The sequence below is a fragment of the Theobroma cacao genome, chromosome 8 (genome assembly GCF_053813885.1).
Source record: "Theobroma cacao isolate CCN51 chromosome 8, ASM5381388v1, whole genome shotgun sequence".
NCBI classification, from domain to species: domain Eukaryota; kingdom Viridiplantae; phylum Streptophyta; class Magnoliopsida; order Malvales; family Malvaceae; genus Theobroma; species Theobroma cacao.
The window spans coordinates 30,352,746-30,366,590 of record NC_142646.1 but is presented as its reverse complement, the minus strand read 5'-3'; the positions used below and the strand labels follow the sequence as shown (position 1 = coordinate 30,366,590).

Below are 13,845 nucleotides of genomic sequence, written 5' to 3'. Positions count from 1 at the left end.
ATCAAAGAAAACCAAAAAAACAAAGTAATTAAATTCCATTAATCTAAGTTAAAGAGAATGATTAAAGAACATATTTTGTAGATTAATCCATCTTTCAAAATTGAATACTTGAATAAGATAGATTTTGCTATAAATTTAGTAATGGGTAAAAATAGGTACAAATTGTTGTGGGAAACGATACTTGACTTACCTTTATATTACTTGTAGGATCACGTGCACTTGTGTGTATTAAATCGATAATAATGCCTTACTGTTATTTTCTTTTCTCTTGATTGTCAAGTACAAGATTCACAAACATGAAAGATTATTGGGACGAGCTGCAAGGTAGGAAGATTGCTTGAGTTTGTCTCCCTTCATCTCCCTATGAAACATGCGTCATTACATCTAGTTCTTCTTTTGTACAAGTGACACTAGATCTAGCAATTCATGTTTTCGTGTCTTAATCATGTCGACACAAAATACAGTAAGACTAAATACAAATGTTATTCGTATTAGTATATGAAATACATATATATATATATATACGTTTAATAATTATATATTACGACAAGATACGACACGATTAATATGTTTATTAAACGTATTAAAAATTTTTATATGACACAATATGATTATTATTTTATACAAACAATGATCACGGTCGTCTTTTATTTTATTTTTTTAATTTACAAAAAAAATAATGTTTTTGAATAAGTAGGCAAGCAATTTATTTATGCAGTAATTCTCTTGGGCTTTTTCTTTTATAACTTTTTGGCCTTTAAGATTTTTTGGGCCTTTGAGCTCGGCCTCGTTATCTCAACCCTTCACCATTCATTTTCTCCATGACAAATGGTCTAAGTAGACAAGCTTTGTGATCAACCACATGTGCTTGGAAAAATTGGGGTTAATTAAACCCAAAACCGAAATCCCATAATTACTAGCCCTCCTGCCTTATGCTTTTCTTTACTTTGTTTTTAGCCATTTACTTTCTTACTTTTTGAAAAATGTTATAATAAAACAAAAATAAAAGCAACAAAAACAAAGTCATAATTGTTTCTTTAATATAAACCCATTAGTTTTAAATTTGTAAAAACCAATATTTTATAACATACTTATATTATATAAAAGTAAAAAGTTATGCATTTTGTTATCTGAAAAAAAATCATATTATTTATCTATAATCTCTTAAAATATTATTTGCTTTTATATTTAAAGACACTTTTTGTTTATTTATTTCGTAAAAGTAAAAAGCAAACAAGTAACGAAAGCATTAACTGCACGAAATTTAAATTAAAATTTTTTCCATTAAATAAGATTAATATATATATCTATATATAACATTACAACAATTAAGCTTGATTTTATTTAATTTTATTTTTCCTAAAAGAGTTTGATTTTAATTAACTCAAATAAAGCTTCAATTGTTCACTTTTGCTCTTTTTCATGTGATGCTTAGGTTTCATAATTTCATATCTCATAAAACTCCTACAATAAAAAATGCTAAAGAAGTATATGTGTTTTTTCATAATATTTAATAAATTTTTGAATTATTTTTAAAAAATTGAAATAAATATATATTATTTTATTTAATTTAGTTAAATTATTATATTTTTATTTTAAATTAAATAAATCTTTATTATTAATAATTAACTATTTATTAATTTTGAAAAAATAATTAACTACTTATTATTAATTAAATTTTATATTCATGTAACATTAGTATAATATTGATATAAAAGGTGAAAATATTATCATTATATTAACAAATCACGTCATTATTATTATAACATGTTTGTATGTAATGTTATCATCTCATGATCTAAAATAATAAATTATATTTTAATTAAAAATAATTAATTAATAATTAATTATAAAAACATATTTGATTTAAAATAAAAATTTTAAAAATACAATTAAACATAATAAAATAATAAAAATTTATTTAAATAATTTAAATTTTATTTTAAATATTTAATTTTTTCCTTTTAATGTTATAATGAAATTACTATCCCTACTTCACATGCATCAATCCATTAGCCCTAGGATTGATGTACACTGAGACATTTGTACACGGGGAAGTATCCTATGAAAACCCAATATAGGAGGAAAGCAGCCGTGATAATCTCCGAACTTCTATAAGTTAAAAAAAAAAATTCCCGAAAGCAGAAAAAAGAAAATCATGAAATCCCAGATTTTCTTTCCATCCAAACAACCCTTTCTCTTTTAGGGTTTTATTTCATTACTTCTTTTAATATTTTTATAATTATAATTTTCTTCCTCAAGAATCTCTTCCCAAAATTTCTCACTTTCCCGGCAAACAAACACACCTTTTGTAATCCCTTCCACTAACAGAGGTATGCTTTTTCAGTTATTTATGTATCTCATTTAAGCTCCCAAGAACGCTCTCCATTATTTCAGGGTTTCGACTTTGCTTATTTATTTGTGTCTAGCTGTTCAAAGAATGTTATCTGTTATGAACAACGATGCTGGATTCGATCAAAGTTCGGATAAAATCGAAGAGAAAGCTAGGGTTTCTAGCGATGATGCTATTGATAGCTCAAATGAAGAGAATAGATTGAGTTTAGGAGTCTCTAACGATGAAGCTAGGGTTTCTTCGATGGAACTCGATTTGAAAGATGTTAGGGTTTCAGAGAATGAGAGATCTGGCGATGTTAGGGAGAGTGATTGTAGTGTAGATAAAGGAATAGGAGCTGAATCTAGGGTTTATGATGTAACAGATCGAATTGATGAACAAGATGATAGAGTAAATGATGATGAGAATGATAGAATAGAGAATGTGGAGGAGGTGGAGGAGGATAGTGGTTCAGAGTACAAGTCGTTGTTATCTGAGTTTGATGATTATGTAGCCAATGATAGAATTGGTGGAGGGACTTCCAGGGCATTGAGTTATGGGTTTGAAGTGGGTGATATGGTTTGGGGAAAGGTGAAGTCTCATCCATGGTGGCCGGGGCATATATTTAATGAAGCTTTTGCATCTCCCTCTGTACGCCGCACAAGGAGGGAAGGACATGTGTTGGTTGCTTTCTTTGGGGATAGTAGTTATGGATGGTTCGACCCAGCTGAGCTTATCCCTTTTGATCGTCATTTTATGGAGAAATCGCAGCAGACAAATTCGAGGACTTTTGTGAAGGCTGTGGAAGAGGCGATGGATGAGGCTAGTCGGAGGCATGGTCTTGGTTTGGCTTGCAAATGTAGGAACCCTTATAATTTTCGTCCCACAAATGTCCAAGGGTACTTTGCAGTTGATGTGCCTGATTATGAGCCAAATGGGGTTTATTCAGTAAATCAGATTAGGACTGCAAGAAATAATTTTAAGCCTAGTGAGATCCTTTCATTTGTGAAACAATTGGCATCAGCCCCTGGAGCTTGTGACCAGCAAAGCATTGAGTTCTTTAAAAATAAGGCTACTGTTTTCTCTTTTCGGAAGGCGGTGTTTGAGGAGTTTGATGAGACGTATGCCCAGGCATTTGGCGTGCAGCCAGCACGGCCTTCTAATGCTTCAGATGATAAATCAAATCAGCCTGTTAAGCAGCCACCTCGAGGTATGTGTGTCTACATGCTTTATGCTGATTTTGGAAACTGTTTCAGGTTTTGATTCAATGTAATTCTCTACTATCAGTTCTTTCTTTTGTGGTATTATATAAATTTCAAATGTTGTGTGGTTTTTAAACATTGCAAGTTTCACATGGTTAAATGTGGTATTCGCATGACGTTTCTTGGCTTTTAGTGCATACTTTGTTGAATTTGTATGGTTTGCCTCCCATTTTTGTTTGACTGAATAATGCATGGTTAGACTAGATGTAAGCTTTTAACAAGTGTATTGCATTACTAGTGGTATTGAATACTTGCAAATTTTAGGCAAGTATGATATTATATGTTTCTTTATACAATCATGAAATGAGTTTGTTTAATAATTTTGATCTCTCCGAAACTGTTTTTTTAACTGTTGTAAAGATAATGTTTCATCAAAATATTTCTTGTTTTATATTGAATCTTCTGGAAATGGTCTCTACTGCTCTTCATTGGAAGGGTCATCTTAGGACACAATAATTATATACTGGTTTCCTTATGATCTTGGTGCTGCAACAGCTTTTCTTTGGATTTTTAGCCTTGTGATTGATGTGTAGGTCTCTTTTTTACACCGTATCTATGATGGTCTTTTGTTAATGAACAACTGCCAAAGAAACAAAAAGTTGTGCATGAGGTTTGTAATACTTTATGGTTTATTCATCATTGACTATGTTTATTGATATTATACAAGAGTGATCTGTGAAGTCTTCATGTCCCTCTACATCCAGCTATCCAATTATAATATTTGCTGGGATAAACCTCTGGTTATTTTTGTTTAGCTGTGAACACTGCCATGTCTCTGTTCTTATGAGAGTTTGCTTTTTTTTTTGCGATTTCCAGCTCCTTTGAGTGGTCCACTGGTGATCGCAGAAGCCTTGGGTGGTGGGAAGAGTTCTAAAAAGCCGATGAAAGTTAAGGACCATTCAAAGAAAGACAGATACCTATTCAAGCGCAGAGATGAAACGAGTGACTTGCAAGTCCCTCAAATTGGCCAAGGGCAAGCTAGTTCCCTGATACAATTGACTTTCAGAGAGGGATCACCAACATTTCTAGCCGGAGATTATGTTTTGCAGAAGAGGGCTCCCATGTCTCAGATTCCACTAAAACAAGAGCAGACTGTCTTTATGAGCAGGGATGGTGCAAATTCGAGTGGAGATTTCTCTGGCAATGAAGTTGTAACTGTAAACCAGACTTCAGCAAACTGTGCTGCTGTAGATGGAAAGCTATCTCTGAATAAAATTGATGGTGCGTTGGCGTCTTTTCAGCGGGAAGGTGATGCTATGTATGATCTTAAACCTGAGGAGGGTGGAAAGTTATCCAGATTGTCTGAAGGTGCTCAGAAACCTGATCTGGGCTTCACGGCAAAACTGGAAGGAGGCCAGGGATTAGATCAATTTCAAGATGGTTACACTGGTGGGCATCCTGTCCTGGTTGATGTAAAGCGCTCTGGTGCTATGAGTTCTGAGGGTGGGGTGAAGAAAGTGAAAAAACGCCCATCGGTGGATATAGGTTCTGACAATTCTGCTTTGGGGGAGAGAAAGAAGAAGAAAAAGAAGAAAGAGGCTGGCCCAGAAACAAACTCTGATCATCCACAGAAGCCTTTTGTACTTGGAAAAGGTGGGGCGAAAGCTGCCCAGATCAGTTTGGGTCCTAGAGAAGAGTCTCAGGTGAACCATCAGAAGAAAGATGTTGGTCCTGCAAATTCCTCATTCAATTCTGTTGGGGCTTCCACGACAATTGGTTTGGGAAATTCTGGGCTTGAACTTGCGCAATTACTTAGTGATTTGCATTCCCTGGCTCTTGATCCCTTTCATGCTGTGGAAAGGAATAGTCCAACCATTATTCGGCAGTTCTTTTTGCGATTCCGAGCACTTGTTTATCAAAAAAGCTTGGTTCTGTCACCACCATCTGAGATGGAGCCTGCTGAAGTTCGTGGCACTAAACCTCCTCCTTTTGTTGGAGTCTCTGACAACCTTCCTAATGAGAATGTTAGAGACTCAACTCCTTCAAAACCAGTGAGACCCCTTGTCAGACCTGATGATCCAACAAAAGCTGGACGGAAACGTCTCCCATCTGATCGTCAAGAAGAAATTGCTGCAAAGAGGTTGAAAAAAATTAGTCAGTTGAAATCATTAGCTGCAGAGAAGAAGGCCAATCTGAGGACAATGGAAGCTCCAAAAGTCGAGGGAAAAGAACAACCAACTGCAGGGCCCCCAGCAAGACCACTCAAAAAACCAGATTCTGCAAGGAAAACGGAGCCTCCACCGAGGGCTGTTGAGCCTACAATGCTGGTAATGAAGTTCCCTCCACAGGTATCACTTCCGTCAGTTGCAGAACTGAAGGCAAGATTTGGTCGATTTGGGTCGTTAGATCAGTCTGCTATCCGTGTGTTTTGGAAGTCCTCAACATGCCGTGTTGTGTTCAGACACAAGCTTGATGCACAGGCTGCATATAGATATGCTAATGGAAATAATTCCCTATTTGGCAATGTGAATGTGAGATACCATGTTCGAAGTGTGGAAGCTCCTGCAGTTGAAGTACCAGATTTTGATAAGGCACGGGGAGATGATACTGCTAGTGAAACCATGCGAGTTAAGGATCCTGCAGTTGAAAGATCAGCACCAATACTTCCACACCAGCCTCTTCCGCAATCAACAGTCCTGCTCAAGTCCTGTTTGAAGAAGCCAACAGCTGATGAGGCAGGGCAGGGAAGTGGTGGTAATGGAGGTAGAGGGACAGCCCGTGTAAAATTCATGTTGGGTGGGGAGGAAACTAGTAGGGGAGAGCAATTGATGGTTGGTAATAGAAACAACTTCAACAACAATGCTAGTTTTGCTGATGGTGGTGCAACTTCTATTGCAATGGAATTTAATAGTAAGAACTTTCAAAAGGTCGTTCCTCCATCTTCGTCCCCCTCTCCAATCCACCCCATTCCCCAATATGGGAAAGCCCCAGCTAATAATTTGCATCACACAGAAGTAGCTCCCAGAAATTCTCACAATCTTAATACTCAAACCATTCCACCCGGTACAGCAAGCATAGATATCTCACAGCAGATGCTAAGCCTTCTGACAAGGTGCAATGATGTTGTGACCAACGTAACGGGCTTGTTGGGCTATGTGCCTTACCATCCTCTCTAAAAATTAATGCTTTGATCCAAAGGAGATGATAGATATCATTTACCCAAAGCTGCAATGAATGAATGCGTGGCATTTTGCTGCAAAATGGAGCAGAAAGAGAGAGGCCTGGGGGTCTTGCATTCTTTTTGTTTCTTCGAAGAGCTGTTGAAGAGAGAGAGAGAGAGAGAGAGGGCGATGGAGAAAACTCATGATGTACTACTACTCTTTGCATACTTCCCAGTTGTGTACTGGTTTCCATAGTGCATGCCCATGTCCCCCTTTTTAATCTTTACTCGTTGACCTGCATCTTGTGTTGATGTGATGAATAGTGAAATGGTAAAGTAGGTGTATCGTTCATGTATTTAATTTGGTAGTAAGAAACACTCACAAACAAGGGCATACTGATATTTGCTTTGTCCTTGGGTCCACACGTCTTGGCACGTTCTATGATCTATGGTTCAAACAGACTCGTTTTGTTGAACAAATCCAAACACATGGATCATGGATGTAGACCGACGGTAGGAGTTAAAAGCCATTAGGATGTCAGGTCTATTACCCATAACCACACCAAACAAGTTAACCAATGCTTATCTCCATCCCTTTCCTCGCGCCAGCCCGGTATCTACCGCAGAGCATCTCTTAATATAGCGCTCGATGTCTACCGTACAGCATCTCTCAATTCACGCTAGTTTAGTTAATGTGTTTCTTTTATCAAATTCTTCATAGTAAATAAATAAAGTAATAAAAATAAACAACAAAGAGATGAGCTTTGGGGTTTATTGTATTTATTTATTGAATATTTTAATTATTTTATAAAACTTGTTAATACGTTTGAGGTTCCAAGATGAAGTGTTCATTCTCAATATTAATAGATCAAAAGTGAATTATAATATAAACTTAAAGTTAATGGCGATTTATCCAAATAAACAACCAAAACCTAAGAGTAGTAGTGATTTATCCAAATAAACATTTGCATATTCATGGCAAGTAGAGTTTGCACCGAGTTTAACAACACAATTTCTTGTATATGCTTGGAATAAAGTGAGCGGGAAAATAAATAAGAAAACATACAAAATTGGGTAAGCAAACTTTTATTAATTTATTGCCTGCCTGGAAAAAAGGAGTACATTTTTGCTAGCAGACCACATGTTCAAGTGATACTAGTAAGTGAGGTAGGGTTTGGTGGTGGCATGAAGGCAGGCAGTTGGGGTGGGGGGGTTCTTAAGGAAGACGACAACGGTAAGTACGTTCACAAGTGATAGAATCCGAACACCTCCTTGTATAGAGTCTATCGAACTTTTTGGATTCGCACAGCCTGTTGCATGTTTCACTGTTGCAATGCGGTTCCATGAGCATATCGAATTTGTCATAGCAAATCCCATGATGCCCATAAAACCCTTTGTAGCTCTCCATACCTGCCAAAACCCACTAACATGAAATCAATTCACACCCTAGTCATGCCAGGAGGATTGCAGTCGGCGGTTATGCAAACGCTGTCATTTTGACCATGGACATGGGGACTAAGTACCGTTCCTTGTAAACACAAAATGCAAATGCAAAGGCAGTCAAGAAAGAGACAGAGGAAGAGAAAGGGACCTAAAGGCAAGGTTAGTGAGAGGATAACCAGGAGAGACAGCAGAGCAAGAGCCTTCCTCATCTTCCAACACAAAAACCCTTTGTTCAGAAGATTGAGAGAGATGGTGATGGCATTCAATAATGAATAATAAGCATTATAGATAGACAGTGTCCTTTTGAGTCTCTTAAAGTAACTCCCAAAGCTTGCAGTCCAGTCTGGAGTGGACCCACTCAAGCGTATAAGACAATGAAATATGCATCTACCTGGGTTTCACCTACCTGGAGCCGACCTACTTCGTCCTTACACTTGCTGTGCCTGTGGCGGCATGTAACTTCCTATCTGCCTTTTTTTATCCTGAGATTACTTGCATTTGTAGGTGTGGGAATTGTAATGGCTATCAAACCATTCTCAGCTTGCATTACATAAAGAAGAACAAACCATGGACGAGAGGGCTAGTTAACCGTTTAGCACTATTATGCTCCAAATAATTGCAAGATATTTTTACTAGTGTAGAATGTTGATATTACAAAATGTCATAGTCAATGGAAGCTGGCTAGGATTACTATTCAGATTTCACTTAATAATAGACATTTTTGAATTGGAACTATGAGTTCGTGATCAATGAACTTACTCAACTCTTTATTAATATGTGAAACTTTCAATCCAGATCGAAGTAAATCTAAATCAAAATTAGTTTCCCTCTTTTAAAAGTAAAAAAATCAATAAAACAAAACCGATACATAAAATTAACTGAGACAGAATACCATAAATCTCATACCAGTAAAAGATATATAAAATTTGAACTTATAAGTAAGAGCATTCCTCCAATGTAAGTTAAAAATGAAGACTCATAACATGTTATGAATCCCGCATCACTAAAAAATGCAAACAGTCTCAAACTTATAAATAAAAACCTGCCACGCTATAAAAATCTATACAAGTGTAAAAGTATATTGGCCTACATACAAGTAACAATTCCTCTCACGGCAAGAATACAAATTATACTAGTTTGTACCCCCATAAGGATCTTGGAAGCTTATTTTCATTAATGGAAATCTCTAATCTCAAATACACGTGCAGTGCCGTCAATGGAAACAGAAACAAGAAACTCCAGATTGGAAGATACAGACACAGATTGGATGGCATGTTCGTGTCCTTTCAAGGTTTCTACACATTCCCCCGAAAGACAATTCCACAGGCGTATTCTCCCATCACAACACCCTGTAGCCAAGAATTTGGATGCTCCGAGCCAAGCCAAGCATGTTACTCCCTCCTGCACAAGCATGAAGCTCTTTTTGTTTCACCAGATGATAAAACCTTACCGAATTAACCATGGGTAATTCTAACCATGACGCATAGGCCAATTACTAGTGTGTAAAATATTGGTACGAGTTTCATTTTTGAAACAAGTCTACTAACCTCGTGGTTACATATGAAACGCGGGGATGAGTGTTGTACATCCCAGATGGTAAGGTTTCCATCCATGCCACCAGAAACAGCCCAGGGGAAGCTGCCATGTATAATTTTAACACAAGGTCAAACCAATCATGCAAACAGAAAATTTTTACATGGTGCAATAAGGAGGCATGGGCCATTTTGTGTGGTTTATGTGCTATCTTCTCTGAGACAAGAAACAGTACAGACAAAGACACCCATGCAACACTTTCATATTTGCATGCTTCCCTATTTTATGTTTGAGCCATAAGAATGTTAAGAATGTGCTTGTTAAGAGTTCTTTTACCTCACCAATGAACTTTTTAAGGTTTAGTTATTTTTCTCTCTGTTTTCCAAGTAGGCTCGGGGCATTTGATCAGATTGATTGATAGTGTAATTGTGATAAAATCACAACATTCACCAAAATTTTTAAAACAATAAATCTCTAACGAAAACCAGGCTACTATATTCAAAATGGTAAAAGACCCACTATTGGGATTTGACAAATTAGACTTTCTCTTCAAATTAACCATTTTATATGGAGAACATATTTCACATTCATCATAGAAAACTGTGTCTCATTACCCCAAAAAAAGGTGGTCTTTCTCATTTCTTAAATTGCCAGCTCATAACTAATTGATTATCTTTTGAGACCTTCCACTCGATAATATTATTTTCTCCTCAGAGTGGGGAGTATCAACAGCATTTGTTATCTTTTTTCAATGCTCTAATTCAGTTATCAACAAATTTCATGATCTGAATTCAAACTTATGTAACAAATAGAAATTCTCTTGTCAAAGCATGCATGCGCATGCACACACACAGAGATTATCTACATACTTTGGTGAAAATGAAACGCATTCAATTGACTCTGGATCCCCTTCAGTTGAACTTGATTGAGAAGGCCAAGAACTAACAACCTGTGTTGGTGACAACATTTGCAAGCATATTAAACAAATGCAACAAAATACTATAAAACTTAATCTAGTTATAGGTCAAGACAGCCACATACTACAAGGTTCCTATCATCACTCTTTACACGCATTCCCTCAAAAGGAAAAGGTGAAGAAATGGGGCATAAATTTTGCACTCATGCATCAAAGCAGCTAACTAATTGAACAAAAGAAGTTGATAGCTTATTTTTATTTAAAACTACCTTTAAAATAGAGTAGTTAGAGGAAGAATTAAAATGTTACAGTTCAAATTCAATGCCAGCAACGCAAGCATCACATAATTCCGTATTAAACAATTAACTTTTACTAGTACTTATCTTTGGCTAGTAACTGTTAAGAAATATTAAATCATATAGCATCACTTAAATTATATTTTTGGTTGTTGTAGTTGGGGAAAAGAAGGGGTTGCGCATATATATATATATCCATTGCAAGATGGAAATTAAGTAGAAAAATAAGATGCTAAAAAACAAATTCCAGAAAATCCAAAAATTATTGCCTTTATTTGGTGTTAGGCTATCTATTTTCTTTAAGTTGCATCAGGAAGTCATACCTTCCCAGTTGTGATATTCACAATGTGAACAGAACCATCCTTCGAACCAGTAACAGCAAAAGTTGAATCTGAACTTATAGACAAGCATGTCAGTCCTTCAGTATGATATGGATGACCTATAGAGAAAAAGATTTATTATCAACAATATGAAAGAAAACTGTGACAAGTAGTGCAAAAAAAATAATATTAACTCCTTTTACAAATTAAATGAAACTGGTCAACAGAAAAGTGCTGCTAATAAATCTCTTCTAACCAGATTTTATAACATTTGAACTAAAACATTCTAGTACTACAGGTTGTGTTTGCAAACTTGAAAAAGAAATGTATTAATAAAATGGATATGTAGTGATAATATAGAATAGTTTTTATTGCGTGTCAGCATGTGTAAAAAGCAGTTTAAATTGAGCCAAATTGTTACCAGTGGCAACAGCCCTATTTGTCCAAAAATTTACAGAAAGTGAAATAAACACTTTCCGAGAAATATGTCCACTGCGACAGAGCTAGCACTTTTGGATCGTATAATGGGTATCTGTTGAAAATTCCATTGTGCAGAATTTCAGGCTATATCACTAACTTTGGCACGTGAAGATTCCACTGTTTTGAGGTGTAACTGCATGTCATTTTTAGTGTCTTTACTTGATCTCAAGCATGCTTTCCATAAAATATGGTCAATAGTGTTATCTCAGATTGTCTAAGTCTAGAGTTAGCTGTAACCTTATATTCAGTTTGGGTCTCAATAAGGCCACTTCAATTTGGGTTCCGGATGAATACCTCTAACAACATGAATGCTTTCAACACTTCTTGGATTCCATATCCTCAAGGTAGCATCATCAGAACCAGTGCATATTGTTTTACCTGGGTCAATGACATAATATTTATTAAATTTCCTGTAAACAGAAAGAGATGCTAAAAAGAAAGGGCAGAACAAATGCTCTAATAGGATAGAATGAAGAGCTAGTACCATCAGGGGTAAAATCACCACAAGTCACACTGGCTCCATGGCCTGAGAATACATTAAGACAACGCCTGTTATCAGCATTCCACAACCAAACAGTGCAATCCTCAGATCCTGACAAGATCAGATGTCCTTTTGGGTGCCACCTGACCCACTAACAGGTAACAAGCACATAGTTAATTTAACTTTCAATGAAAATTTTCAAAACAAAATCATACAAGAGGACTTAATGTCCTAGAATTTATGGTTTCACCTCAATGCCACCTCCTGGACCCTCAAGCGTGCATTTCAGATTTCCTGATGTATCCCAAATTTTAACAAGTCCATCAAACCCTCCAGATGCAAGTAACTGTCCATCACTGCTAAAGGCTAAACTAGAGACCGAATCAGTATGGCCTGCACAAGCATTTACAAGAGGTTTAGTAGAAGAACAAAGAAATGAAAAAAGCTAAAAATGTAAATGTGTTTATTTTTTCACATTTTGGCAGTAGGGGGCAAACAAGAAAGAACTTTTGGTTTCACCCAAAAACTTATTTATTACTATACGAATAAAGCCTCAAGATGTTTGTATCATGGTCATACCTTGGAGTTCAGAAGCCCAATCAGCATGACCTATTTTCCAAAGGAACCCCCTATCGTCGCTACCCCCGGTTGCCACTAATACTGGATCTGTTGGGCTACAGGCAACCGCATAAAGTTCTCCTGTGAAGAGAAAGGAAAAATCAAGATTAAAAAAAATCCTGAGTAAGATAACACACGCAACATGTTAAATTCACTATCAAATCATGAGTTTTGAAGCTCCTAATAGTTCATTATTTGTTTACTGCTGTCACTCTAAACTCTTATTACCAAATAGAGGATTACTCTCTTAATGATATTTATTTATTGTGAAACATGTCCTTCAAGGATAAAGAAATACAGAGCAGAAAATTAGTCCAATTTTGACATCAAACAAGAGAGATATTGCTTTATCAAGCTGGTGCTTCTGCGTAGTAGAATGTAAATCAACAAAGAACAAAATTCCAATAATTTGATGGGAGACAACTCTTTTACACGATTCTAATCCGCTGGTTCCACATTGATAGATTCATTTCTGTCCATGTGCACACAAGCAAGTTTCCATCAAGAGAAACACTATGCCAAATTACAACCAGCAAACATGAACAATTCCTTTCAAGGAACTGAGCTTGCCCCTTCACTGAAACTTCAAATCCAGATAAACCAGCGGTCCCAACAAAAAGTTAATCGCTTTCAAACTACCGTGAAAAGTTCTTTCAATCAAACAAGTATATGTGAGAGAGTAGATTTTGCCAGACACCCACATCAAGAAAAGAAGAAATAATGCTGAAAAACAAAAAAAATTTACCGGTATGACCGGTGAATATGTGAATCGAATCATCTGGTTCCTCAGTAATTCCGGCATCATCATCGTCCGCGTCAGGAAGATCTGAATTAACGCAGGCGCAAATAACAATAATGAATGATATGAAGAGAGAAATATTACTGAGAAAATATATTGAAGAGGCAAAACCTTCTTCGTCGACATCGACTTCGTGGATTATATCGGATTCGTCGAGGAATACCTCGCCCAGCTCGTCATCTTCGTGGCCTGCCTTGCTCATTTCCTTGCTCTGCTAAATACTGGAAAGATGGTATAGGGTTTTGCCTGGGGTTTTTAACACTTT

At 36.3% G+C, this 13,845-nt stretch overlaps 2 protein-coding genes and 1 long non-coding RNA gene across 4 annotated transcripts; 1 reads left to right on the top strand and 2 right to left on the bottom strand.

The window, feature by feature from the left end:
- The first annotated feature begins 2,122 nt into the window (after positions 1 to 2,122).
- Positions 2,123 to 7,055, top strand: LOC18593109 (Tudor/PWWP/MBT superfamily protein). Its single transcript, XM_018126100.2, has 3 exons — positions 2,123 to 2,333; positions 2,430 to 3,542; positions 4,411 to 7,055. The coding sequence occupies exons 2-3, from the start codon at positions 2,441 to 2,443 to the stop codon at positions 6,708 to 6,710; spliced, it is 3,402 nt and encodes a 1,133-aa protein (XP_017981589.2). The 5' UTR covers positions 2,123 to 2,333; positions 2,430 to 2,440; the 3' UTR covers positions 6,711 to 7,055.
- A 709-nt stretch (positions 7,056 to 7,764) lies between these two features.
- Positions 7,765 to 8,429, bottom strand: LOC18593108 (uncharacterized). Its single transcript, XR_001928979.2, has 2 exons — positions 8,286 to 8,429; positions 7,765 to 8,104 (listed from the first exon to the last, which is right to left on the bottom strand). It is a non-coding gene; the product is annotated as an uncharacterized LOC18593108 (long non-coding RNA).
- A 597-nt stretch (positions 8,430 to 9,026) lies between these two features.
- Positions 9,027 to 13,845, bottom strand: LOC18593107 (transducin family protein / WD-40 repeat family protein). 2 transcript variants are annotated; one of them, XM_018126357.2, is made up of 10 exons: positions 13,692 to 13,845; positions 13,527 to 13,607; positions 12,743 to 12,862; positions 12,414 to 12,556; positions 12,167 to 12,314; positions 11,977 to 12,060; positions 11,206 to 11,321; positions 10,540 to 10,619; positions 9,685 to 9,775; positions 9,027 to 9,538 (listed from the first exon to the last, which is right to left on the bottom strand). In XM_018126357.2, the coding sequence occupies exons 1-10, from the start codon at positions 13,780 to 13,782 to the stop codon at positions 9,311 to 9,313; spliced, it is 1,182 nt and encodes a 393-aa protein (XP_017981846.2). In that variant the 5' UTR covers positions 13,783 to 13,845; the 3' UTR covers positions 9,027 to 9,310. The 2 variants fall into 2 exon arrangements, with proteins under 2 accessions (XP_017981846.2, XP_007020224.3); XM_007020162.3 differs by having other exon boundaries at positions 11,206 to 11,273.